General features: G+C 37.8%; 1 protein-coding gene across 5 annotated transcripts in view; it reads right to left on the reverse strand.

Moving 5' to 3' along the window:
- Nucleotides 1–378: 378 nt before the first annotated feature.
- Nucleotides 379–25,803, reverse strand: part of FAP (fibroblast activation protein alpha) — a 78,444-nt gene continuing 53,019 nt past the window's right edge. For 3 of the 5 annotated variants that reach the window (XM_082464990.1, XM_082464988.1, XM_082464989.1), the window contains 10 exons: nt 23,416–23,463; nt 18,204–18,302; nt 17,663–17,732; nt 16,725–16,919; nt 11,234–11,288; nt 4,241–4,340; nt 3,105–3,169; nt 2,531–2,603; nt 2,194–2,267; nt 379–779 (listed from right to left, as the gene is read on the reverse strand). In XM_082464990.1, the coding sequence (XP_082321116.1) occupies nt 678–779; nt 2,194–2,267; nt 2,531–2,603; nt 3,105–3,169; nt 4,241–4,340; nt 11,234–11,288; nt 16,725–16,919; nt 17,663–17,732; nt 18,204–18,302; nt 23,416–23,463 (881 nt within the window). In that variant the 3' untranslated portion in view covers nt 379–677. Of the gene's footprint in view, nt 780–2,193; nt 2,268–2,530; nt 2,604–3,104; nt 3,170–4,240; nt 4,341–4,822; nt 4,906–11,233; nt 11,289–16,724; nt 16,920–17,662; nt 17,733–18,203; nt 18,303–23,415; nt 23,464–25,803 lie in introns of those variants that run through there. The other 2 variants (XR_014264629.1, XR_014264628.1) reach the window with 2 other exon arrangements.

The raw sequence follows: 25,803 nt of genomic DNA on the forward strand, positions 1-25,803 counted from the left end.
AACATTTCCAAATTTGAAGCATTTCTTAAAAGGAGCCTGGATCCAAAATTCTGACTTTATCTTTATCAAATGCTTTTGGCAATGTTGAAGAAATCTTCTGGGAGAAATTTAATAAACATTTCTTGGAGGGACAGCACAGAGTGCAAACGTCAGGGTGCCTCTACACAATGCATTGCCAACCTGATTTCTGAACAATGCTTTTGCACACTCTGAGCTGTGGTTTCAAGCATTTGGAGTTCTAATTACAAAAACCCAAAACTGCTTCTAGATTCTTCTTCTCCATGACCACCCTAATATTATTCAAGCACTTGCCTAACATAAGCATTTCTTTCTCTGATAGAAACTGGAACCTGAAATTAATGCACACAGAGAAAATCATAGCATTTTAACTTCTGACTTTATTCTTTTTCCCTCAAACGAACAGGTGATAAAACACTGTCTGTGTCCAAAGCAAAAGGTATGGCCTCCTTTTCTCTTCTTTCACAGAGTGCCAAAAAATGTAAACAATATTTAGGTTGAACTTCCGAGTCCTCTGAATTTTCTGTCAGCCTTCAGAACAACATTCGTTTGTTTGTTTATACCAACATTTAACAGCATAAAGAGTAAAACAAGCAAACAGTCTGAGGCATTTATAGGAAGTGTTCAGATTGTGATACAGTCTTGTATCTGCATCGTTTTTACTCTGACGAAGAAAAACATTGCTTTAGGAAGTGGGTCATGTGGGTGTATAAGTGCTTCGTAGACAGGCCGGATATGCCATGGTTCTGGTCTGAGTACCACTGAAACACAAAGGGAAGAAACCTATTTTATTCCTGCAGACACGCAATGCAACCAGCTTTGGCTTTTTGTGCTCTCAGGACCTGATAATTTTTCTAATATTATGGCTGGAATTCTACCTAAGAACACTTGCATAAATAAAATAGGTTACAGATAAACATTTAGAACAGGAAGATTTAAAGCCTTTTCATTAACCTTCACTACTGTTTCATATTTTTCAAACTTCTATTTGAGATCTCAGTGGCTGAACTTCCACAGCGGCGAGCATCCTGGGTTCCAGAGCTGGGGTGCTAGGTCAGTTACTTTGCTTCTCTGGAGCTTGGTTTCCTCGTTTGAAAAATGAGGGGGTTGGATTTGATTTTCTCTAAGGCTCCTTCTAGCTCAAAAATTCCATGAATCTAATTCCTATCTGTGGCAGAAAATTCACAATATATATAACTGTAAACACCCTCCATAGGAGTTAAAAATAGTATCATTAAAAAAAAAACAAAACAGGGAGATGGTATTACAAATTTAAACTTTATTGCTGGACAGTTGCCAGTAAGATTATTGTCTTCACTGAATAAAGGTGGCTAGTGGTTATTGATGTAATGCTATATACTTATGAGTTGAATTTACTTTGGGAGTCACAATTTCAAAAATGGGTGAAAGGGGTAAAAAAAAGATCAGAAAAATCTCGCCTCACCCTCTTTAAATTATTTTAAGAAACCAAATTTCCAAAAGATGGGGGTTTCCTTTTCTAGGTGCTTGGGCAACATAAGTAAGTGAGGGAGAATTTACGTTCCCTGAAGAGGGGGAACAGTAACCACCAGGAACTGTCTCCCTTGCTTTGGCTTTTGCCTTATTTTCCTCTCTGTTTCCATTTCCCATTCTTCATGCATCTGGATCTCACAGCTAGCTCATTTATTCATTTACTCAGTAAAAATATGACCTTCTGTGATGGGCCGGTCACATGCCAGGCACTGAGAACACAGAGATGGAAGGATTCTTTAACTGTGGAGCCACGTGATTTCAGGGAGCCTCTAAGGTCTCATAACATTCTGCGATTGCTTCTTACTAAATAAACAGAATCTTCTAGCTTCTTTGAGCCTCTCAGATTTTACAGGGACTCTACGCACATAGCTACACTTAATACGTAGGACCACAGAACTATTGGATGTTTGAGCTAGAAGATCCTCTAATCTTGTGGATGCCTTTATTTTATATATGACTCAACTGGGATCAGCAGAGGTGACATGGTTTGCCTAGTGTCCTTCAGGGAGTTCATGAAAAATCCAAGAGTTATTTGCTAATGTCCTGTCTACTCTACCTTACAGCCTCCTTGTCAGGTTTTAGTGTTAAAAAAAAAAAAAAAAGAGTCCTCCTTTTAGCTTAGGGGTCTAAGGCCATGAACATGAGTAAAACAAAATTATGTACCATTGCCTGGAAATCCACTTGTGCATTAACCAGAGCTTTAGCAATCTGTGCTGAGTTTTGAAAGTGCACATTATCTGCAACAAAGAGAGAGAGTTAAAGTGCTGTTAAATACCAGAAAAGCACAGAGTGACAATGTACCGCCTGGAAATGAGCACCAACAATTATCTAGTCATGCAGTTGACATTGTCAGCAGTGAGTAATCACACTCGCTTATGGAAATGTCCCTGACTCTTAGGTATTGACCCTGAGCACAGGCATAGGAGGATGCTTAATGTTTCTTAAACAAAGTGATGCTGGCTCAGTATTTTTATGTGTAAGAGTCTTGCTTAAACCTCACCATCTGCTGTTCCGTGGATGAGAAGATAGTCTACATTTCTGAAATATTCTGCTCTTGCCATCACAGTTGAATTCTGGAAAAGGGGAAAAATTAACATTTTAGTTGCTGCAAGTTCTAATAGAAGACTAGCTAAATCATTGTGCAATGGACTTAGCACCAATACTGAAATTATGTATTGCTTTGGTTGATAAATATTTAAGAGTCAGAGCAACACATTTTCATCGTCATTTGCATTACTTCCATCTGATTCTTAGTTTGAAAAACTGAAAGTTTATGTGTCATATGTTACATATGAGTGAGACCTTAGGCATAAATGATGCCCGCTCAAGCTGTGTAGGAGTAGGGGGGGGGGAGGAGGATGAGGAAAAGGGAAGTTAGGGAAGGAGGATGGGGAAAGAAAAAATAGAATCCAAAAGGAGTCAATTCCTTTTTAGTGAGGTGTTTTGCAGCTGACAAAAGATCATCATACTTGCTTTGGGGACCCAGCAAAACTGTAAACTCTGAATGACTGCGTTACAATTATTTAGCACATTTGAAATAAATTAATGACCTAAATCAAACAGAAAATGCTTACTTTATAATGCTCGAGATTATCATCCTTTGTTGGGAGGCCCATGAATCGCTCTGTGTAGATAGATGCTGTAAAATATATGAGCATATGAGTATGTTGTTTGCATGTGATATGTGTCATTTCATTAACCAACCAGACCCCCCCCCCCGAGTTTGATAACTGCTCCTCAATTTCCCAGGTGGAGCTGCCGGGGAAGGTTCTTGCTTCCCTTTACTGTAACGCTCCACCCAAGTCATTCGCTCTGCAAGTTGCCTCAGTAGGGCTGGAGAAGCAATGCAGGAGAAGACTGTGGAAACAGGAGCAGCTAACGATAGAAAGGGCTGCCCTTAAGCTTTTTCACTTCTACCCAAAGTTCTTCAGTGGGGAGAATGTTGAGCTAGGAATGACCTCATCATATTTTAAAAGAAATCACAAATGCAGCCACCTCTAGTACCTTTATTGGTGTCTTAATTAATTTGGGATGGAACTATGTCCCCCAACTCCTCCTCGAAAACACACACACACACACACACACACACACACACATACACACGTTTTTCTCTGAATGGAGATTCCCTACAAGTCACAATTGTCTCATTTCCACCACAACACAGGGAAGAGGATCTGATGAAAGCTAATTTTCGTGCATTTATTAGAGTTATTTCCAAATAATCATCCTACATTGATGCTCATCATAAAAATAGGCACACACGGAAGGTGGACTTCTTGGACAAATTTTTCTTTCTTTGATTTCTAGAGCAACGTAACAGGCAGCTGCAAACTGTGGCGTGGCGGTGATTTGCTTGGTCCCGTCCTGACTTTCCCTAAGATGTGCTTAAAAGCTAGTTCAGCTGCACCTGTGTGTCTGTGAAAACATAGAGTTAACTCTGATTTTCAAGATTTGGTTCATCAGGGGGCACACGGTTTCTGGAAGAGAATAACTTACATTGGGTTTTGGAAGAGTCCTTCCTCGTCTTAAAATTGCTGTGATTATTGCAACATGATTATAATGAATCATATAAACAACCTCATTTATAGATTATATTTTTCCCAGTGATGGGGTGAATTTTACTGCATAATTTGTTTTCCTAGCAACCTTAAATATAGAGTAATTATGTGTTAAATGTTTTCGCAGCAACATTTATGAAATGTTTCCATACCGTAATATTCCCAGCTGGAGACTGGAGCCACCGCTATTCCACATTTGAAAAGACCACTTCCTGAAGCAAGGGCCAGCGATGAAACATAACCTCCGTAGGACTATAGAGACATTGTTACAAGTCAGTCCCAGATTGACTCTCATAAACTCTCTAAGGTATTAGAGCAATTCTACTCACAATAAGTGCTGATGGGAGCTGGGGAATATGGATAGGGTAGATTAAATGTCTATCTTGCACTCTTGGTAGCGAACTCCACCAGACATGACAACAATGTCAGCTTAGTCAGTTACAAATACTTGGTGTGCTGATCCGAACATGGTGCGGGCAGTTTAAGAGATACTATAATTGCAATTTTTCTGCAAAATTCTTTTTTCCCCCCTCTATGTTTTTCCAACCAGGACCTTGCTATGGCAAAAACAGGATTTTTACTTTAAAAAAATGCACAAAAAAGAAGATCATTCCCCAAAAGTAAAAGCACGATACTTCCCACAACGTGCAAAAAACTCCTGTGAGGCAGCACTTATGTCTGTATATTTACTCACTTATTTTCATAACAGAACAGCAAGGGAAGGACACAAGAACCTTTTGAGTAGTTTAAGACACGGCCAGAGTTTGTGTATAAGGTAGTGTTCCGTATTCTGTTTTGAGGATTTCTGGCATAGCAGCTCAAAGGAGGAAAAGCCACTGGTGTCTTTAAAAATCTTCCATGCCCCCCCTCCCCAACTTAATGGAAAAATAATGTAATACAAAAGGGGATACAAATTGCAGAGTCTGGAGTAGGTTTAGCACTCATCAATTTTCTTCCCCAGGGAACTGGTAGGTGATTCAGAAATGTGACCCTCATAACAGAAGGAGATGTGTGCCTGTGGCACTTGGAAATTTGAACCTTTTCCTAAAAATGAAGAAATGAACAGAGCGTCACAGTAAAGCTCATCTCTCCCTGGAAGGCAGATTTGGTCTGTATTAACCTGCTGGGAGAGAGACGCTTCCTCTAGGAACATGGATTAAGCAGTGTTCTGGGACATGGACCCCCCTCCCCCCTCCCCGCCACCCCGAGTGTGCGTGCTAGATTAGGAAGTGACTCTCGGTGCTTATTCTTGCCCCAACACAGGAACGTCCTTACAAATCAAAAGAGGACAGTGTGACTCTCTAAGGGTGTGCCTTGCTTTTAGGACTTTATTGCCACAAACTTCTGGGAATCATTTGCCGTCCGGTCAGGAGAGATCGTATCATCCCTTGTTACAGAAAAGTCAGTCTTGAGAGAGGGTGAAAGAGAGAGTGGGAGTGAGAGCCCTGCAGAGCAAGGGAGAGACAGGAGACAGACGTGGTGATATCAGGCAGCAGGTCAGTGGCCTGGGTCTAGTCTTAATCCGTGAAATACATGGCCTGAGGGAATAAGCTAAACCATCTTGCTGAATTCAATTGTTAGAGAAAGAATGCTAACTAACTAGTTTACATACAGTCTTATGTTTCCAACTCTGGGGAATCTTATTGAGGACCCTTGGCTACAAAACACAGACTAAAAGTGGCAGCTCCAATTATACCATGGCCTCCTTTCATTATACTTGGAGGAGAACTAAAATGTGTTTTAATAGAGGAAAAATATCCTTTAAAATAGAAGGAACATGTGGGTTTAAAAATCATTTTGATAAGTGCAAATTCTCTATCAGGATCAAACTTTCACTTAAAACATAAAAATAATCTGTTTTGATTAGCAGGTTAGCAACAACTATTACTGAAACAAAAGATTTCTTCTTCCTTCTTAATTTTTGATTTAAATGAAAGTAGAGTAAGCTTGAGTCCTTTAGAAATATGATTACTGTTTATGGTTTTATTGGAAAAGTGTGATCACTGCAAATTATAATACTAGGTTCTGCTTCTCCTCTCCTATGCCCCAGAACAGAAAATAGCATGGAGTGACATTCGAAATCAAAGCATTTGCATATAGTAAAAAGGGTTTTGAACACTTCCGTCCAAAATCTTAGGAGTTATAAAAATATTAATTTGTATCTATTCAGTGATTAGATAATAGGGCAGTATGTAAATAAAATTGTCATGCTTTCAACATGAATACAAATTGCCTCTAGGAATTTGTAAAAGCAAACTAGTGTAGCAGCAGCACAATAAAAGAAGGTGTACTTGAAATTCTCAGGCAGCTTAGAAAAGCTGTTTCTATTGTAGAGATAAAGAGAAAAAAAACCACCCGAGCTGACTTTTTTCTGCTCTCCCATAGGTGGGGCTCCAAGGCAGAGTGGGTGGCTGCAGAAAGAAAAGAACCCACGGAGCAGATTGGCCATGAGAATTCTAGAATTTTGTCCTTTGCACTTAGATGCCTTGCCATTTTGTTTAAATGAAGGATATCTTTAAAAACATTCTTAGAAGGGCACAGAATTTTGAGGGATTTATGGAATAGTACTCTGATGGGAGCTATAATGCAGATTGGAACATTTCACCTACAGACAATAATAATAACTAGCTAATGTTTGTACGGCCAAGGTCATTGCAACAGTCTTTGTGGTCCCACAGGCTCTGTGTCCTTTCTCTCCCCCCTCCCACCTCCCCTTGCTCACTGGCTCTCTTGACGTTCTTTGAACTCTCCAAGCATGATCTAGCCCCAGGACTTCTGCAAATGCTGCCACCCTCTGCCTGGAATTCTCTATCCCCAGAAATTGGCATGGCTCACTCCCTCCCATTTGAAGTCTTAACTCAAAAAAAAAAAAGCCTCACCTGTCCTTCTAATCTAAAATTGCTCCAATCCTGTATGACGCTCCTTGCTCCTTTCTTGCTTGGTTTTGCTTTTCTCCATTGCACTGATCATCGTTTAACATCCTATATATGATATTTATTTATCTTCCTTATTGCCTTTCTCCCCAGCCATTCCCAACTCGATAAAGGTAGAGATTTTTGTCTGTCTGGTTAATGAATGTCTCCCTAGCACTGACAATACAATCTGAAACACAGTGGGAATAGAATAAATATTTGTTTAATATATGACTTTCCTATTAACTCATCTCTCACACTGACTTGATGAGGAAATTATTGTTGCATTTCGTGATGAAGAAACTGAGGCTCAGGATAAATTTAGAGTAAGCGGTGGAGCTGGGACTCAACTGCAGGATGCCTGCCGACAAGCCACTTCCTCTATATCCTTACATTAGGGCAACCTCTTTGGGAAGTTTTAAGTTCAGAGTCTAATATAGTTTCATTAGAGGTGCATTTGTCCTACTTTTACGTCGTTGATCACACATAGCAATTCAAATTGCTTATAATTAGTCACTGGAAGAGAAGGGAGCTAAGATTAAATCACGAACTAATGCTTATTCAACACCACCTGGCTAGGTCTATATTAACAAAGCAAAGCCCATAAATGAGGTTGTTATTCTAATAATTTAGGCAAAACCCCTGCTGCTCTTCAATTGTCAGAATAATTGCTTCAATTTTTCTTCATATAAATTAAGGTTGTTTAACCTCAGCACTATTGACTTTTTGGGCTGGATAATTCTTTTTTGTTGGGTGCTGTCCTGTGCATTGTGGGATATTTAACAGCATCTCTGGCCTCTACCCACTAGACGCTAGTAGCATTCCCCTAGTTCTGACAACCAGCGACGTCTCCAGACATTGCCAAATGTCCCCTAAGGGGCAAAATTGCCCAGGTCAGAACCCCTGTCATAACAGACACTTCCTAGGCATAGTGCTGTGTGCATAGTGGATGTCTAAGAGGAAGCTAAAAAACAGGCTACTGGACTTTAATTTGTGTGCCAGAAAAATGAAAGTGTAAGATAAAAAGATAAAAATGCCTTCTCTCCCCTTCTTAATCTGGATAATGGAGGGAAATGTAAGATTTGCAACTCACTGACCAATTGACCAAAGAAAAAAAAATTGCGTGGCTAGCTTTAGAGTATTTCTCAGACCACTAAGGTATCTAATACTTCATAGAAACAGGTACTTATGGAACACAGTGATAGCTAAACAAACCCACATGGTCATTCTCAACGCCTTTCTCTTTCCCTTCTCCAATTTCCCAAAGGTCTCTGCTTATTATACTATAAAAGAGCACTCAGAGCTATGACCTATTCCTGCCCCCTTCTTCACTGCCTAAATTCAGGCCCCTGGTATTTGTTGCCATTATCACTGCTCTCTTAGCCCTTTGGACCACTCTCTCCCCCAACATCAGGCTACTCTTCATTCTGCAGCCAAGAGTATCTTTCTAAGGCTCCAATTCCACTCCCTATTGACTTCAAGACCACCACTAAAAGAGGTACCCATGGAATCAAATACTTTTTGGTAATACTGTATTAAACAAAGTTTAACAGGATTCTTTACTATAGGGGCTATATACACTATTATATAGACTTCATAGTTTACCAAATTATTAGACCAGAGAACATTTCCCCCAAATTTCCTGATACTAACATGACACATTTGGGGGAACATTGACTTACAGGATTAAATTCAGTTTAAACAGCATCATAGATATGTGAGATGGCCAATATTGTGCTAAACATTTGAGAAACAAAGTTGAAGAAAGACAAAGTCCATTCCTTGATTCTTGTGAGAGCAAACAATGCACAAACAAGATAAAGCATGGCAGTTCCTATAAAAGTAGTATAAAGAGCTATTGGAGCACAAAAAGTCATATCTGAGTTGGGTCTTAAAGAACAAGTAGGAATTTTGTGTTTTGGAGAGAGGAAGACATGGGGAATGGGAGAAGAGGACGGGCATTGCAGGTGTAGGAAACAGGACTGATCAACACATGGGAAAAAGGAAGCACAGACATAAGACAAATTATTCATAAAGTGTGGGGAGAAGTGGAAGGAGAGAGACTGGAAAAGTAGGTTGCAACCAGATTGCCAAGGGCCTTGCTTGCAAGGAAATGTGTTTGGGCACTAGGCTGAGGTCAACATGTAGCCCTAGAAAATATGTAAGCAAAAAGGCAACATGGTAAGAATTGTGTTTTGGAACAACAACTTCATTAGCAACATTGGAGTTTGTGAGACCAAAGCAAGGAGGCTAGTTAAGAAGCAACTGGAATAGTTAAACCTGTACCACCCAACCTATGGTCCACGTAAGTGGACCCTCAGGCTCCACCCTGGAGTACTGGTTGCGGGGGCGGGGGGGGTGCCTGGAAACTGTTTTAACACGTTCTCCAGGTGATGCTTATGCAAGCTAAAGTTTGAGAAGCTCTGATTTAGGTTACATATAAAGAAACTTGAACTAAAGCAATGTCAGTGGGGATGATGAGAATAGACTCAAATGTTTGAAGGCAGAATTGATAGAATTTACTAATCAACAGAGTATTGGAGTCAGGGAGCAGGGGAAGCTGAAAATAGCTCTGAACTTACTAATTTGGGTGACTAGGTGTGTGGTGAGGTCCTTTTTGAAGATGAAGGCTTGTTTTAAAGTAGACTATAATACGTTTAACTTGGGCATGTTAAGCTTGAGGCCTCTGTAAGACATTTGGGAAATAGGATCAGTAGCCATTTGAAATGTGGAGCTCAGAAGAGAGAGGAGGGGGCTGGTGGCAGGCATCATCATCTTTGAAACCACGTGGGTTTCCCCAAGAAAGTGAAGAACAACAAGAATCAAGACCAGACCCAGAAAAACACTGACATTTAAGGAATGGAGTGTAATGATCACAGAAACATAGAAAAATAAGAAGAGAAACATGTCACAGAGACAGGGATAAAGCTCACTCTCCTTCACATGATGAGTGGGTTTCTTAAATCATCCCACACACATGGTTCTCTACCAAACCACTTATACATAGAATGTTCTAGAAGTGAAGTTAAAAGGTGGCTTTCGGTTATTTCAAAGCCTGAAGTAAAAGCAAAGTGAAACTCTAAGAGAAATGTTAATATTATATGTAAGTGTTCAGTTCGAAATGTGAATCTCAAGGGTTTACTTTAGGAAATTTCATAAAAATGGATGGTAAGAAAGGTCTTATCTGAAATATTTCACTATAAAAAGATTTCATTTTATTTCCACCCATTTGAATTCCATTCTGTTTAGATACTTAACATTTGATAGTTTTAAGAAGGACCAAATGGCTTGAAGTAACAACTTTCCACAAATTCATAACAGTTCTTCATCTGGTCACTGAGCTGAGAGATGAGTGGAATCCTGCAGATTCCCTTCAATATTGGGTTTCATTCCCTCCATCTTGTGCAGGCCGCGCTCAGAGAAAACAGCCAAGAAAAACAACCCAAGCACAAATGGCTGCAAATTGACTTGCAAATGTACAAATTCAGACCAAAAAGTGAAACAGGAAATCTTCTTTGAAGGGTAATTATCATAATTTATAATGGGCAAATCTAAACTCTTTCCCATATTTCTCTAAACTTTCCAGTGACTTCATTGCCCGTGACTGATAAATGTTGCCACTTCCTTTTAATGTGTGTTTAAAAAACCTGTGCAGCTCTTCAAACGTGGGAAATTATCTCCATGATCTATAACTAGTAATAAATAATTATTTCTCTCCAATTAGCACAAATTAACATTAGGTCTGGTAAAAGAATTTGATTACAAGAAAAAAAAAAAAAGAATCAAAAGAGCCAAGATATAACTAGGATAGGCTAGGTCCTAGGAAATTTATATTGTCAAAGTTTCTATAATTTCAAACTTTATCTTAGCTTCTCATGAAAATGAAGTGATGACATATAAAAGAAAAGAAATATATTAACCCTAAAATAACAAAGGAAATTAAAGTTCTGATGAATATGGCTCAGTTCAGTATACTCTAATACCAGAAATTAAGTGAAAATGTGTCGATTACAAGTTAATTTGCTATACAGGTAGGAAACTAAATGATTGAAAAAAGGAACAAACACTTAAAGCCACCACTTTGAAGCCCAGATTATCCAAATTGACTGTTTCCATTGACAGATTAAATTATGTTGCAACATTAACATTTCATGAGAAACCTTATAAGCGAACACTTTAGAGAATGATGATGCTGAACCAAATAACAGGCATAAAACATATAAAACAACTCACCCAGCCCCATATGGCTATTCTTTTTTCATCAATGAAACCCATTTCTATGAATTTTCTAAAGTAAAAGAAACAAATTTTTAGAATTTTAAGTGCGTACACATGACATTTACTTCATTACACAAGCATAGTTAATCCAAAGATTTAATAGAAACGCTACATTTTCTTTGTTTAAACACTTGCATAATAAGGCTGCATTTACAAATAGTTAAAAGAATATTATCATGCTTACTGCAAGGGATAAAAGGATCCTTTAGACTCTCTGGTACATCTATTGAGTAATACTTTCAGGGCTGTAAGGCCTCCTACCCTAACTGTGCTGGTGAGTTCCTTGGGACTCAGGTTAAGAGACAGGCTCATATTCAGCAAATGAGAATAGACTGAAAGGGGAAAATGTTTTTTAATGCAGTGAACAAGCAAATGGTTAACTCAGGTTCTAACACTACAGCCACATGTTTTTGAGTTTACTATTAAATGCACTTAAGATATTTTAAAGAAAAAAAAAGAGACACTGGCTCATAGTAACAAATTTCCAAATCTCCAGCTTTTGGGAAAAAGGGTTTCATTATTGCTGTTTTAAAATTTATTAATTTCTTTTGATTCTATTTGCTTAGATGTTAATGTAAAAGAATTTCAACCTAAAATGGGACTGAAGAATATAAATGAAAAATTGCACACATGTGCCCTCAGGACTGAGAGACTGATTTCCATATATGCCTGATTTCCAGGAAACTGGTAATTTTGAAATTTTCTTAAATGATAGGGAGTTGGTCAGGGGTTGCCTCATATCAACCTTGGGAAGTTTTGCTTATGGTTTCCAGAGGCGTGAACAAGAAATGACCCAGGTTGGGTTGGTTTCTCAAAATATGCTGACTTGAGCTTTGTTTGTAGGACGGGACGGCTTTTGTCTGCCCAGGGAGTAGTCAAAGCTGGTCTCTGGTTGTTTTGATTTTAATGGACTCTCACTGAACTCTCCCCTCTTTCATTCCCTCCCTATAAACACAGCCTTCCCCAAACCCTCAATGGATGGGCCTATAGCTTGCTACATTTTGTGAGTCCAGAATTTCAATTCCTCTGCTATTCCTGAATAAACTCATTTTTTGACAGTTTTGAGCTTGCCTTGTTTTAACCTTTTATGTAGGTTGACATGCATTATAATCACTGTCTCATTTTTGGTCACATCCATCCATGGAAAAATATCCACCCCTCTCCCATTTCACACTTAGGTACCCTCAGTTCATCATGGTTTGGACAATTGTATGCATCTTTCAGGATATGAACATTATTCATTCAATTTCCCTCACAGAACAGCCTCCATTTAAAAATGAGTTTGAAAATAAATCTATCCTTAGGAGCAAGGGACCATGCTGAAGGACAACCTTCAAAAAGTCCTGGGAAGCCCTCAGAAATCTAACTACGTCATTGGTACAAAAAGAGAGTGTTTTAGGCTAATTTATTCCATGCTTCCTTGATGGCTGGTGTTCTAGAGCAATTGTGATTTATTTGGGGAACGTTTTAATAAAAACTCAAGAAACTCTTAGAGAAGCAGAAGCAGTGGAAGAAAACAGCAAAGTGGATGAGCCAATATAGAGGCCTGGATGGGACAGTGAAGGAAAAGAGGGGAAGAGACAAAAGTGACACTCATGACCCCGGAAAAATACTATTTTTTTGGCTGCCTTAAGTGAAGTGAATGCCCTTTCTCATTCTTCTCTGGAACTAGGGCCGAGTGATTTGCATTAGTTAAATAATGGAATTTCTTAAAGGGATTTCACAGCAACCATTTTGCTCGTTGCATGGATTCAAAATGCATGTTTCTGATGCATAGAGGAGTTGGGCAGATGCCCGGCACAAACAGATGGGAAGAAGCCCCGTCAGTCACAGCTTACTCGACACTGATTCTGAGGGACACTGAAGAGTCTACAGGGGAGAAACGCAGTAGCAAACGGAAAGTTGCTACCTGTGTTGATGCTTGGTCACAGTAAAGTAGAGAAAACGGGCAGCAAGTTGTGGCATTTCGGCAATTCTCCCACAAACTTCAAAAGCCAAGTGAAAGAAAAGAAGGTTCACTTTCTTTGTCAAAAAAATAATCTTGCTGCTAGTGCTTGAAGCCAGTTCTGAGCCATAAAATCAATCGTGATTTTATGATCTCCCAGAAGCTAGCAATCATATTGCCTTGCATCTGGGGTAAAAGCAAATAACAGGTGATACATGGGAACAGGAAATTCTTAACAGCTCCCTTCCTAGGTTTATTCCGAAAGGATGACATTTACAGGAAATGATAGTGCAATAGTTAACATGGAAATGAAACATTAACACTTACTGTGGAAGGACTAGGTTAAAGGTTAGCTAGATAATCTGAGACTAACAAGCCTCTATAAAATTTACCTCCAAATTCTGAAGACCTTCCAGGAGGGTTATCAGAGATACTGTTGACAATGTGGTTAAATCAACAAAATGTTAATAGCAAGTGAAAAAGCATTTTTTCTAATTTTGGAGGCTGGACTGGACTTTACAACTTTTCTCTCATAAAAATGCCCTAAATCTAAGGTCAGTTCGAAATCTTAGTAATCAATTACTATTATTCTATTTTGGAAATGTTCTTATTGATACCATGTATAACAGTATGATATATTTTTTTTCTCATATAATCCTTCTTTACCACTAACCCTGAAGTTATATAAAATTTCAAAATTGTGGGAACGTCAAAAATGCCAAACCTACCCTAAATGAGCAGATTTGATCCTATAACTACTGAAATTTTAAGGGTCTCACATATGAACCACTTGCAGAGGAGCCTGAAGAAAGCAGGTCTCAGTTTTACTTAAGCTTTGACCTCACAAGCATATCCTTTGGGGCTTTCTCTTATGTATAGTCAAAATTTGTGCGGTTGTAGGGCCTCTCTTTTTTTCCGGCTTTGCTTTGCTTGAGTCTGTTTCTTGACCCTGACTAGTATTTACTGTGGTTTCCAAATATGTACTTATGATTTTTTTTGGTATATAAAAAATTGAGCCAGATTGCATTTCATAAGAGATCCCAGGGAAAAATTTCATTCTTTGAGGGGAGGTAATTTGAGGGCTACCATAGAGGAATTACAATCCCAATTCCTCAAGTCAGACATTCAGCGTCTGATTCCTAAAACACTTCTCAGGAAGATATGTGATTGAATTATTTTTAGAATTATCACTATAAGTCTATTCTTTTAGCTTTTGTTTTCTCAAAGCATAGGGTTTCAAGGCTTCCCTTTCCCTTTTGCAGAATAATGGTTTCAAGCAAAGCCAAGGCCAGTCCCCACTGGCACCTCCACTGCTGTATATGTGCTTTGCCATACAGCTGCCCGTGTTCACTAAGGTGAATACAAAAAGTTCCATCTAATAGCCATGTTCCCTTGAGTGCATGTGGTTTATTCACTCTTCAAAAACTGTAAGTGCACTGAATGTTGAGATTGTAAATTGCACAATTTTATACAGAGTATTGTAATAGCATATACTAATATTTCATCTGTTCTTGAATGGCTGAGTCAATGAGTGAACATATGCCTGATCTATAGTAGGAAGACATTCTTCAGGTTCCATCCTAAAAATGGCTCAGAGAAGGTAAACGTAGCCAATTACCGCCTCTGGTCCATCTTCTTTTCAATTCTAAATGCCAAAGGCATTTATATTATTGTGAAAATCAATAGAATTTGTGGCTTCGTGTCCTATATGTTAGACACCAGAAATAACAATTTTTGTTAAGGTCTATACATGGGTTTCATGTTTAAATTTTCATTTCATCCAAGGAAAAACATTAAGAAGCTATCAGTTCTATCTGTTCTGTTTCTTGAGGTATTCCTCTTAAATTTGAATGCTGCATTTTTCGTGGTAAATAAATGCACAAAAATATAATGATGTATGATGTTAATGATGATTGTTTTTTAACCAGTGCCAAAGCAAACCACTTTTTAGCTCTACCAACTTTGGAAAGTTGAATTACGAACCATAATTTACATCTCTGTCTTTTGATGTTGCCCCAGGATTACATGTCCTTGGTGTTTATTGCATGGTTTAAATACAAATAAATGTGACCCGACCCACAATGCCAAAAACAATACTGTAAAGAATTAAGTCTATAATGCTGACAATTGTGTTAATATTCTTAAGGCGTACCACAGGCTTTACATGAACGATTGAGTCTCAGAGTTTTTCTTCGAACTATCTTTTCTATGACTCTCCATCAGGCCGAAGACTCCCTCAAAAAAGTTAAAATAGTGGAAAGGCCAAAAATCTGGATCAGTAAGAAAGACGGAGCCTCCTAGAAGTTAGGTGTGAATGATGCCTACAGATTGTATAGTGTTATTTAATAATTTATTTATCAATTTTTCTGATTTTACTCAAATAGACTTTGTTTTTAACTGAATGTTTTAGGTGTAAGTGTGTGTCTATTACTGTTCACAGAATGAAAGAAAAATTTGAAAGCATATGGGTTATGATTACTTTTCTATTAAAAAAAAATAATTACTTGTGAGTCTAAATTCTGCTTTGATTAGAGACAAAAAAATACAGAAAAGTGTTGTCTGGGCCTGGCTCCTTGTTGTTAAATATAATCTGTGTTGTGTGTGCTGCATTGAACTCAATAACTGCTAATGATATTAAGATGATAAAAGAAACATACTAATTAATTTTCTAAATTGCTCTTTGCTGTGAAACAGTGTCTGACCTTTAGACATCACTCAGGCACGTATATCCATGACTAAGAGTACAGTCAGCCTGTGTTAGCTTTTACATTTACAAACTACTATTCTCCAACTTCACCTACTCACATCATAATAACAGAAACCCAACAACTGTACAGAAATATCCAGAAGAATCCTGCACAGTGTTTCCAAATTAGGAACAATTTTGGTGACTCTATTCTTTTTGTTTCAGGAAGAGATGATTGAGCCATAAATTGTGGTTGAGAATGTAGTTGGGAAGAAGAACTCAGATTATAAATCTCTTTCCCCTAAATGTTTTTGTAAATTTCTATTATGTAAAAGAAATTTTTTGTCGAATGAAAATAGGAAAACACATTCTTGCTAAAATAGCTAGTTTAATTACAAAAGAATGCTAATATCTATAAGTATATAGTGCTGATGAAATCTTGAGCCATTTCTAAATTTATGAGGTAGAATCCACAAGGCTTGAGCAAATTCAGATGTCTGGCTTCCTACAGACCATCCCTAGAGTTATACAAATTTTTCTGCTAATTGTGAGCCATGGTAATGAAAGTCTGTTAGAATGACTGAAACATGGAAAGAGAGTGTTCATCATCTTTCACCATAAATCATTTTTCTTCTCTCTTCCGTGAATAATTTTTTCTTATATTGGGTAAAAATATCACTTTAAGGTTAATGATAGCTTTAGATGAAGTCAGGAAAATAGACAAAAAAATTTAAGACACTAAGGATGGAGAAACCCGAGAATGACTGCATGACTTTTGCTGACATCAGTTTCTGTTTGAATGAGAAGGCGCTCACCTGACAGCTGTGATCTGGTCCTCAACTTCATAAACACCCAGCTTTCGATACACTGCATACAGAAGTTTGTCACCTTGGAAAGCTGTTCCTCGACCATCCACCAAGGCAATGACTATCCCTTCCTTACTTGCAAGATACGATATCCAACTAATAGCGAATACAGACCTTACACTCTGACTGCAGGGACCACCATACCTAAAGAAAAAAGAAAAAGATAGAATCTCTGATTCCTTTGTGAAACTCAACTTCCCATCATGGCCAAGAATTGCCTTTAGTATTTCCCAGTACATTTGTATGATAAAATTTCAATAACAGTGGCATTAGAACTGGCTCAAAATCAAGAGAGGACCAGGCTTTTCCCAGAGGTTTGCTACAAGGAAGTTGTTTTGGGACACAGCCTCTCCTATTCCCCAAAACGGATACATCTAGGGTTGGCATTTCAAGGAATATGTGTGGGTTTTTCGTCATTTCTGCCACCTGCCACTTGCTAAAAGCAGGCATAAGATATACTAAAAAAAATGCATGGTGTTTTAAGCAAATTGTGTGTAGGTCAGCACTGATTTTGGGTGTGATTCCACAAAATGTATTCCATTCCCTTATTTCATTTCTAACTCAATTACATAAGATGTTAAGATGATTTACAATATTTTTTGGCTGCAATTTCTCTATCTCAAAGGTATTCTGACACATTAGGCAATTTGCCATACAAAGGAAATTCAAAACAGTAAACGCAAGCAAGTCCATCTAAAAATCTCAAAACTTTCTCAGGCTATTTTAAATAGCCATATTTTATTTACTCTGATTAGTTGGGGAATATATAAAAACAGCATCAATAGGAACTGTTACAGAGGAGAATGGTTCATTCTATCTCACAAATGTGTATTTAATCCAACATATTTTCAGTAAATAGTTTTTAAACCAAAGAAAATATTACATACACTTGAATTAACAAGGGATACTTCTTTGATCTGTCAAACTGAGGAGGAAGAATCATCTTGTACCATAAAGCTTGAAAAACAAAAACAGAGAAAAATCTTCGTTCCACTATACTCATAGCATTATTTATTTTCTTTAATAACAATATATAACATAAAATCAATTTATAACTAGTAAATTGTTACGAACAAAGACTATGTTTTACTTGATTTTTATTACATATTTTTGTCCAATTTACAAATTGCTAGAAATGTTGAACTATTATTTTTCTAGAAACACACATTTTAAAATTAAAATTAGATAAACTCTTTTTAAAAGTATCAGTGTTGAAATGGAGCTATAGAAAAGTATAAGATCAACCTATACACAAACATATGGAAGATATTTCATAAAAATTTAATGTGACAGTAAGATTTTTAAAATTAAGATCCTGTAATATTGTAGAGTTTGGATTATAATATTTACCCTACAATTTTGTTTTAAAAAAGCAAGATAAGTGTTCAGCTTCATATCTATTCATGAGAAATTTTTAAAAGATCTTACTAATATCATCCACTTCAAGTTTCTTAATTTCCTCTTTAGGCAGCTGGATACTTTTCAAAGCATTTTCCAATTCCTTATTTTCCTCCAGGATTTTAAGTTCTGAAAAAAACATAAAATGTTCATTTTTAATTAATAGAAATTCCATAGGAAAATTCTTTCTTAAAATGTCTTTGGCTTTACTATGGATGAAACTGAAACTGTATAAGGATTGCTTAAGGAGTTTCGTATTGACAAGGATAGTTTTAATCCAGCCTTTAAAGCAGGGATGAGCTTATGAAGGACATCAGTCATTGTCTCTTAAACGGACCCTGATGGCATCAAAATACATTTTGAGCAGAATCACAGAAGTAACAATGTTTATTCAGCCACATTTTCCTGTTTTTAACTTTTTTTTTATAACATGAAGCCATGACCTGAGTAGGTGACATTTAAAAAAAATTATTTTTACTGAAAAAGTGGTAGAAGCAAAATCTATATTGCTGAAACCTCAAATTTAAAATAATTAAGTATGTATTATAGTTACAAAGTTTGTTTTAAAATCTTCAATGTGTAAGGTCAAATATTAATTCTGTGATTTTTTAATATCTATTTCTTTCTTAAACTTTTCCTGCTGTACTTGCTTAATATAGGATATTCTTCCTTTTTTTTTTCTTTTTGTAATTGAATTACTGTGCATCCTATTCCTTCAAATCCTTTCTTTCAAGGTAGTTACATATCTTAAAAGAACAACAGTATATACACACTATGATTTCTGTCTTTCACCTTAAAAGATCTCCTAAAAAACTGCTGTTTATCTTTGAGCTTAGTTATGTTTCACACTTTAATTTTTGTAACTGAACAAATATATTGATCTCCTGATGCTGTAGATCAGTGATACATTTGAATGGGTTTCTAGCAGTAGAGGACTTTTTGTAAGCTTTGTTTTGACCTGGATAGATATTAGGTATCGTCTAGAGAGAAGTTAGATTTTTGTATAATAAGTGGAGTTTGTGGCTTTATTTTTTAAAAGAGGGTCTGGATGACTTCTGAGATATGCCAGTCCTGTGGTCTCCTTGTTTTTGTGCCTTTTTAAAAAAGTGGTCCTTGAAGATGGGGAGCTGGGGGGAGTGCTTGTAACTACACTAAGTTTGCCAAACCACTTCCCTTGTAACTCTCAGTTTTCATATACTCATGGCATTTTGCTCCAAAGTGTTATATTTAATCTTAGAACAAGTATAGATGTTTTGGTATGAGTTGTATAAGATGCATAATACATTTCATTTTAACTTTGGACAATCCATTAGGAAAGAGATACTTGTGGCAACTTAAAAGTTAAAACTAGAAAAAGGGATAGCAGGGGGAGGGGAGAAAGATAAATTAGGAGTTTGGGATTAACATATACACACAACTGTATATAAAATAGATAAACAACAAGGACCCTACTGTATAGCACAGAGAACTATATTCAATATATTATAATAACCTATAATGGAAAAGAATCTGAGAAAGAATATGTATATATGTATAGCTGAGTCACTTTGCTGTACACTGAAACTAACGCAACATTGTAAATTAACTATAATTCAATTTAAAAAGTTAAAACAAAAAAGAAAATAAAATGAACACTCAATTATAACTACAATGGAGCCAGCTCTTCCTTCTCCTTGTGTGGGTTCTGAGTGTGGAACTGTCAAGGATAAAGGGAATCTATGTGGAGTAAGCACAAAGAATGGCTGCAATATTTATTTATGTAGACCATGTTTATCATTCTGTAGACAGATACTGGAAGTCAGAGACAACACGCAGGTGTTGCCTCATTGGGTTGACCTTGATTCCTTTTCTATTCTGTTCCTAGCTACTGAAATTTTCTGATTCATGACTTACTGAAATGACAAGTTGAATGGAAAATCTTATTAAAGCTTCTACAGTCCAGGGTTGCATTTTTATGGATAGTAAATGTGCAATTTTCCCACCCCTTGGAGGCAAAATGGAACTTCACAGGGCTGTGAGGAGAGGGAGGGGTGGCAATTGGACTTCTCTATGTGGCTCTGCATTAGCAATGTATAATGTGGCAAGGAGTGCTACAGCCCAGACTGTACCTTTTACCTTCTTTCACTCATCATTGTGTACTCAGCACTCAGCATGCTCAGTACCAAGTGCATGATATGTAGTATGTGCTCTCCAAATGTTTGAAGACTCTTCATTACAATGAAATCAAGTGGTAAGAATGATGGATCATATATGAGATTTTTGTTTAAATCATATTAACTATGACATATTGTTCATTGATTAAATTATGTGAAGAATCTGCAGAAAATCTGATAAATAAGGTTATTCAATCAGTTAGGTAATTTTAATGAAGATCTGCTCTGCCCGAAGCAACTAAGCCTCAGCTGGGCCCTCCATGTCAAGTGCCAACTCTTCTGGGTTTTTATAGCATCTGGTTCAAGTACTATCTGTTATTTTCCAATGACTTTACCCCACTTTGCAGAGAAAATGAAGCCATTGCACTGTTTTCTACAAACTTTCATATAATTACATCGGTAATTTCCTCATTCTCTCTCATCACAATGCTGGAGATTAATCTCCTCACCTGTCTCTGGACTCCACTTTGCCCACCTTCTCAGCGACCTCCCTCCTTTATGCCTTCAACCCCTTTTGTTCTCCAAATTTCTTCCATCAGCATTCAACCATGCTCAAATGTTTGTGAGCTTTCAAAAACTAACTTAAACCTCTATCAATCTCTTCCAGTCATTATTCCACCTCTTTGCTCATCAGTCAGACCTACTGAAAATAGTCTCTTTTTAGTTATTTACCTCCTATGTAGACCTAAATTTGCTTCAGTCTGGCCTCTACCTCCACTGCTCCAAGGAAACTTCTCTGACCAAGCTAATGCTCATCCTTATTTCGCTAAGCTCATTGATTTAGAGCAGGTCTTGCTTCACTCTCTGAAGCACCTGACACAGATAAGCACTCTCTTTTTCTTGAGATCCTCTCTTCCCCTCCCTTTCGTGACGCCATACTCTCAAGGTTGTCCTCCTTCCTGTTCCCCCTGGATCTCCTTTACAGGTTCATTTTTCGCTTTCCATTTCTCGTGTTGGTTTTCTGCACAGTTTTACTCTAGGCTCACTTTCCACTACCCTTGCCCACCCTCATTTTCCCCACTCTGCTGCATCATCCATGTCCATGGACTTAGTAACCTTAGTAACCATTCATTCCATAAATGAATGACTTCATGATCATTACCTTCAGTTCAAACCAATCCTCCAACATCCAGATCCAAAACTATGTCACTCCAGGACAGCTCTTCTTAGTTATATGCCATCAGTACCTCAAACTCAACATTGGAAACAAAATTCATCATCTCTCCAAAATGTTCTCTCCACTGTGAATCCCATCTTTCAGTAAAAAGCATCAATACCAACCCACTTGAGCAAGCTAGACATCCAAACAGCATCAATCCCTCCTTTATATTTATGAGTCTTAAAGTCGATGTAGCTATCATTAGGAAACATTTCCTAAGCCCCCTACCCCAGATGAGGTGCCCTGCTTATACGTTTTTATGCTATCTCTATTTCCCCTATCTTAATACCTTACCCCACTGTGTTGTAACTGCCCATTCACACGTTTGCATTTCCCACTGATCTATAACCTCCTTGAGGATAGGGACCATTTCTAACCCAGTATCTGTTCATTTTAAGGATCTAGTATCTAGTACAGAGTCTGTTTTAATGTAATAGTGCTTAATAAATATCTATTGAATGAAAATTTGGGGCACCAAATGCAATGGAAAATGGCTGAGAAAACTAGAACTAAATAGAAGAAATAACATCTGCTCTAAAAAGCAACTCCAAAACTTATTTGGGAATTTATTAAAAACACAGATTCCCTAGCCCAATATAAGACCTACTGAACTGGAATTTCTGGGGGCGGCCTGAGAATCTGTATTTATAATAAACCTCTCTGGAGAATTTCATCATGAGGCAAGTTTGCAGAACTGTGCTGTAAAAGAATTTGCATTATGTTTTGAGAGTTAGAAAACGTATAAATACATGACATATATGAGACTGACATGAACACTGTCCCTATTTTGTAAGTATTGGGTGAAGTAACAAGGCTTTGTAAGCAGTACAGAAATTTGTATCTGGCAGGAATATGAGAAGGATAGTAAGAAAGTAGAAACTCATTAAAAAAAGGAAGCTGACCTTTATTTTGCGGTCATGATAAAATGAGAATTATACATTTATGGTGACTTCCATTAAAACCAAAACTTACAAATTCCAAACTATTCTTGCTTTAAAATTTCTCTCACTGCAGGTTGAAATGAGAAATACAATCTATTATTCTTAAAAGTATTTCATTATTAGACACAAGGTAAAAAAACCCCCAAACTTCAAACTGAAACTAAATTCACAGTGTCATTATTACAATGCCTGTCCTGTCCTGAGCTCCTGAATCTACTCTGTTTTTCCTCATTGCCTTATTTTCACCTATACTTAGGCCATTGAGCTGGCAGCCAAACTAATTCCAAAGCAGAGTGCTGAAGTCCCTCGACTCCATCAACTTCAACCCTATAATGTTTAATAGTAAATCAAAAGATAACAGAGAACCGCAGGAAGAGTCTCAGAGCAGTTATACACTTTGATATCTCCGCTGAGAGCAAAAACGGTCATCTTTGAGCTGTGAACTATTTTGAACCAATATCACAAATGCGGGATGGAGGAGCTCTGTCTTGATAGAAATTGAAAATGGAAAGAGCCTCCAAATTTCAGGGCTCTCATACGTGGCAACAGTGTGATGTAGCTGTTAAAACAAAAAAGCTAGCGTGATAGTCACCCTCTGCTTCGAACTGGAGTTATATCTGGAACTCTTCTCCAGTTTGGGATGTTACCAAAAAACCAGGTCTTCTTATTTGGGAGGGAGATTGTACTAAAAATCTTAAGTTTCCTTCCAATTCTAAGCTTCTGTGTTTTTGATAAGGGTGATTGGGGAAGACAGGATTAATCCCTCTTATATATTTGCATTATGCCAGGTTCTTACTGCAAATAATTATTAAATTTCATATGATCAGGTTTGACTCAAAGAATAGGCTGATCTATATAATCATAAGCTATACAATAAGAGAATCCATCACTGTTCCCCTTGTTGGCGTGGGGAAACTGTCTTGCTTCCTCTAGTGTCATAAGAGTCCAGGATTTCTTAAGACAAGAAAACAGCGTGGGAGAGAGAGTACCTTGATCAGTGTGGCCGTCATGAAGGGTGGAAATTGGGAGGCCTGGGCCTGTGCATAGGATGAAAACAAAAACATGGGTTAGTTTTAAAATAACATTTAGTTTTCAACAAGAACTTCTGGTAGTATTTGTGATTACTGTCAAGCTCAATTACCTCTTTTAATTCTGCAACTATTTTTTTTTTCTCCCATAGAGAAGTAAACATCACCTTTTAAGTTACATTGAAAGAACACATGAGACCAGAGCCCAATCAAAGGACAGACATAAGAGAAGAGTTGCCTGTGCACTTTTCCAAGAGTGATCCTAAATAATTAAGATCTAATTACACAAATGGGTCCCAGAAGCTGCAGTGATAAATGGCCTTCTAGGAAGATATGCTGTATGGGCCAGTTTTAGCTGTGTTTTTATTATCAAATAACCTTCTCCAGTACCTAGAATGTATTTTCAATCTGGCTTCTTGGTTTGATGTTCAGTTTATTTTGGTAGGTAGAACCCAGCATCTTTTTTTCTTTCATTTAATTACTATATGCAGAAATACATTTATATAGAAAATATTTCCTGTTCAAATATGCTGTGACGGGCCATATTCCCCACGAAACAGACCCAGAAGGAGTTTTGTGCACCAAAAGTTTACCTGGGGTGCGGTGTTGACCTCAGCCAACCCCACTGGGAGCTCTGGAGATGTATGGCCTGCAGAGCTGTCTTGAATGGGGCCAACTGAGCTGGCTTTTAGACCCCAGAATGAAGTGGTAATTGGCTGTGGCCTGGGATGAGAGCAATCTCGGGGGTGGGAGTGGGGGGCCAGCTGTGAGGTGTCAGCCAGCAGCCCTCTCAGCAGCTGGAGAAATGAGTGATTCAGACCTGAAGATGGGACGTCCGGGTGGCAAATCACTGTCCACCATATATTCCAACATGGAAGTCAGGTTCTCTGTGCAGAAATTGGCCCTTTTAACAAAACCTACAAATATTAAACATGATCACTTACTGGAACTATAGAATAAATAATACCTGGAAATACATTTTTGAAGGGTAAATTTGCTCAGGCAGCCAAGGAGTTAAAAGCAACAACCATGGAGGTTGGGAGATGTTCATTTGCACTCCTGATGCTTCCTCCTCTGTGGCGGGAGTGCCATTAGAGCATCCTTGGTCCCAAGCAAGGAGAGGGGGAATGACCTATGTGGTAAGTCCTGAGAAAACCAGAGTATGAGTAGCTCCTTCTTCTACCTTGTTCCTGGCATCTTTCAGCCTGCAGAGAACAGGACTGTTTTGATCTGTTCCAGTGCTATAAGTGTGACAGTGGCCGGCCCCATGGGCGAAGCCAGTGGCTATCTAGTTGTACCCATATTTGTGTGAGTAATTGTAATTCTGGGGCGCAGTATTAGGAAGCTTCACACCTTAGCCACATTTTCCAATTAACCTTTACAGGTAATAAAGCTAATATTGATTTCCTGCCTGACTCCTCAGTCTAACCTGAGAGCGAGGAGAAGCGATATTGTTTATTAGGCTCCCTCAAAAACCAGCAGTTCTTTACGGTGTGGAGTCTCATAATTTTACAGAATTTAATTTCAGAGGTTTTCATTTTGGTTAGCTTTTCTTCAACGTTATTAAAAGGGACAAATACACATTATATTTTTTGTTAGAATGTAAGGCAATGAGACATGAATCTGAATTTCTAGACTTTAGTCAATCAACATTGACCTTATGCAATTTTCATGGGTGTGCAGTTCCAATAGAGACAACTGGCATATACATCTCTTTTGCCCAAACTATGAGGCAAACTAATGACTAACTGCCCTTGACACAAGTGGTCTGAGGGTATGATCCAAGTGGCATAAGCATCCTTTGCATTGCTTTTGTTCCATCAGCATCATCAGTATGATTTTACCTATTTCAAAATCCTATTATCTGGGATTTACTCACCATCCCTTTTGGAGAGTTTGAAGTTACATAATGAAGCTTTACTCTTAGTCCTAAAGGGAAAGATTTCAAGGTTTTTCCTATGATGGTGCAGTGACTCATTTTACTGGAGCTTCAAAAACACCAGACGATGTGATGCTTCCCACACAGTATATTTTTTGCTAAATGGGAAATTACCATACTGCCGAGGAAGAGTGAGTGTGGAAAAGTCAGGCGATTCAAGTTCTAGAAAGGAGTCTTTCACCAACTTTTGATGAGAGCTTAGTCTTTGATTCCTTACTCTTCAGGGGGCACTTAGGCTCAAGTAGATCTCAGGAAAACAAAGTGATATAAAAAGTGGTATAGTGCTTTCAAAAAGCATTAAAGCACTGCACAAATGCAGAATGCATATAAATATAAATGCATGTTTCTATGTGTAGGGTCACTGATGTCTTTATCAGTAAATATATCAGCATAAAAATGAGGTTTTGGGT

This window comes from Balaenoptera physalus (assembly GCF_965194825.1).
Source record: "Balaenoptera physalus genome assembly, chromosome: 6".
Taxonomy (NCBI): domain Eukaryota; kingdom Metazoa; phylum Chordata; class Mammalia; order Artiodactyla; family Balaenopteridae; genus Balaenoptera; species Balaenoptera physalus.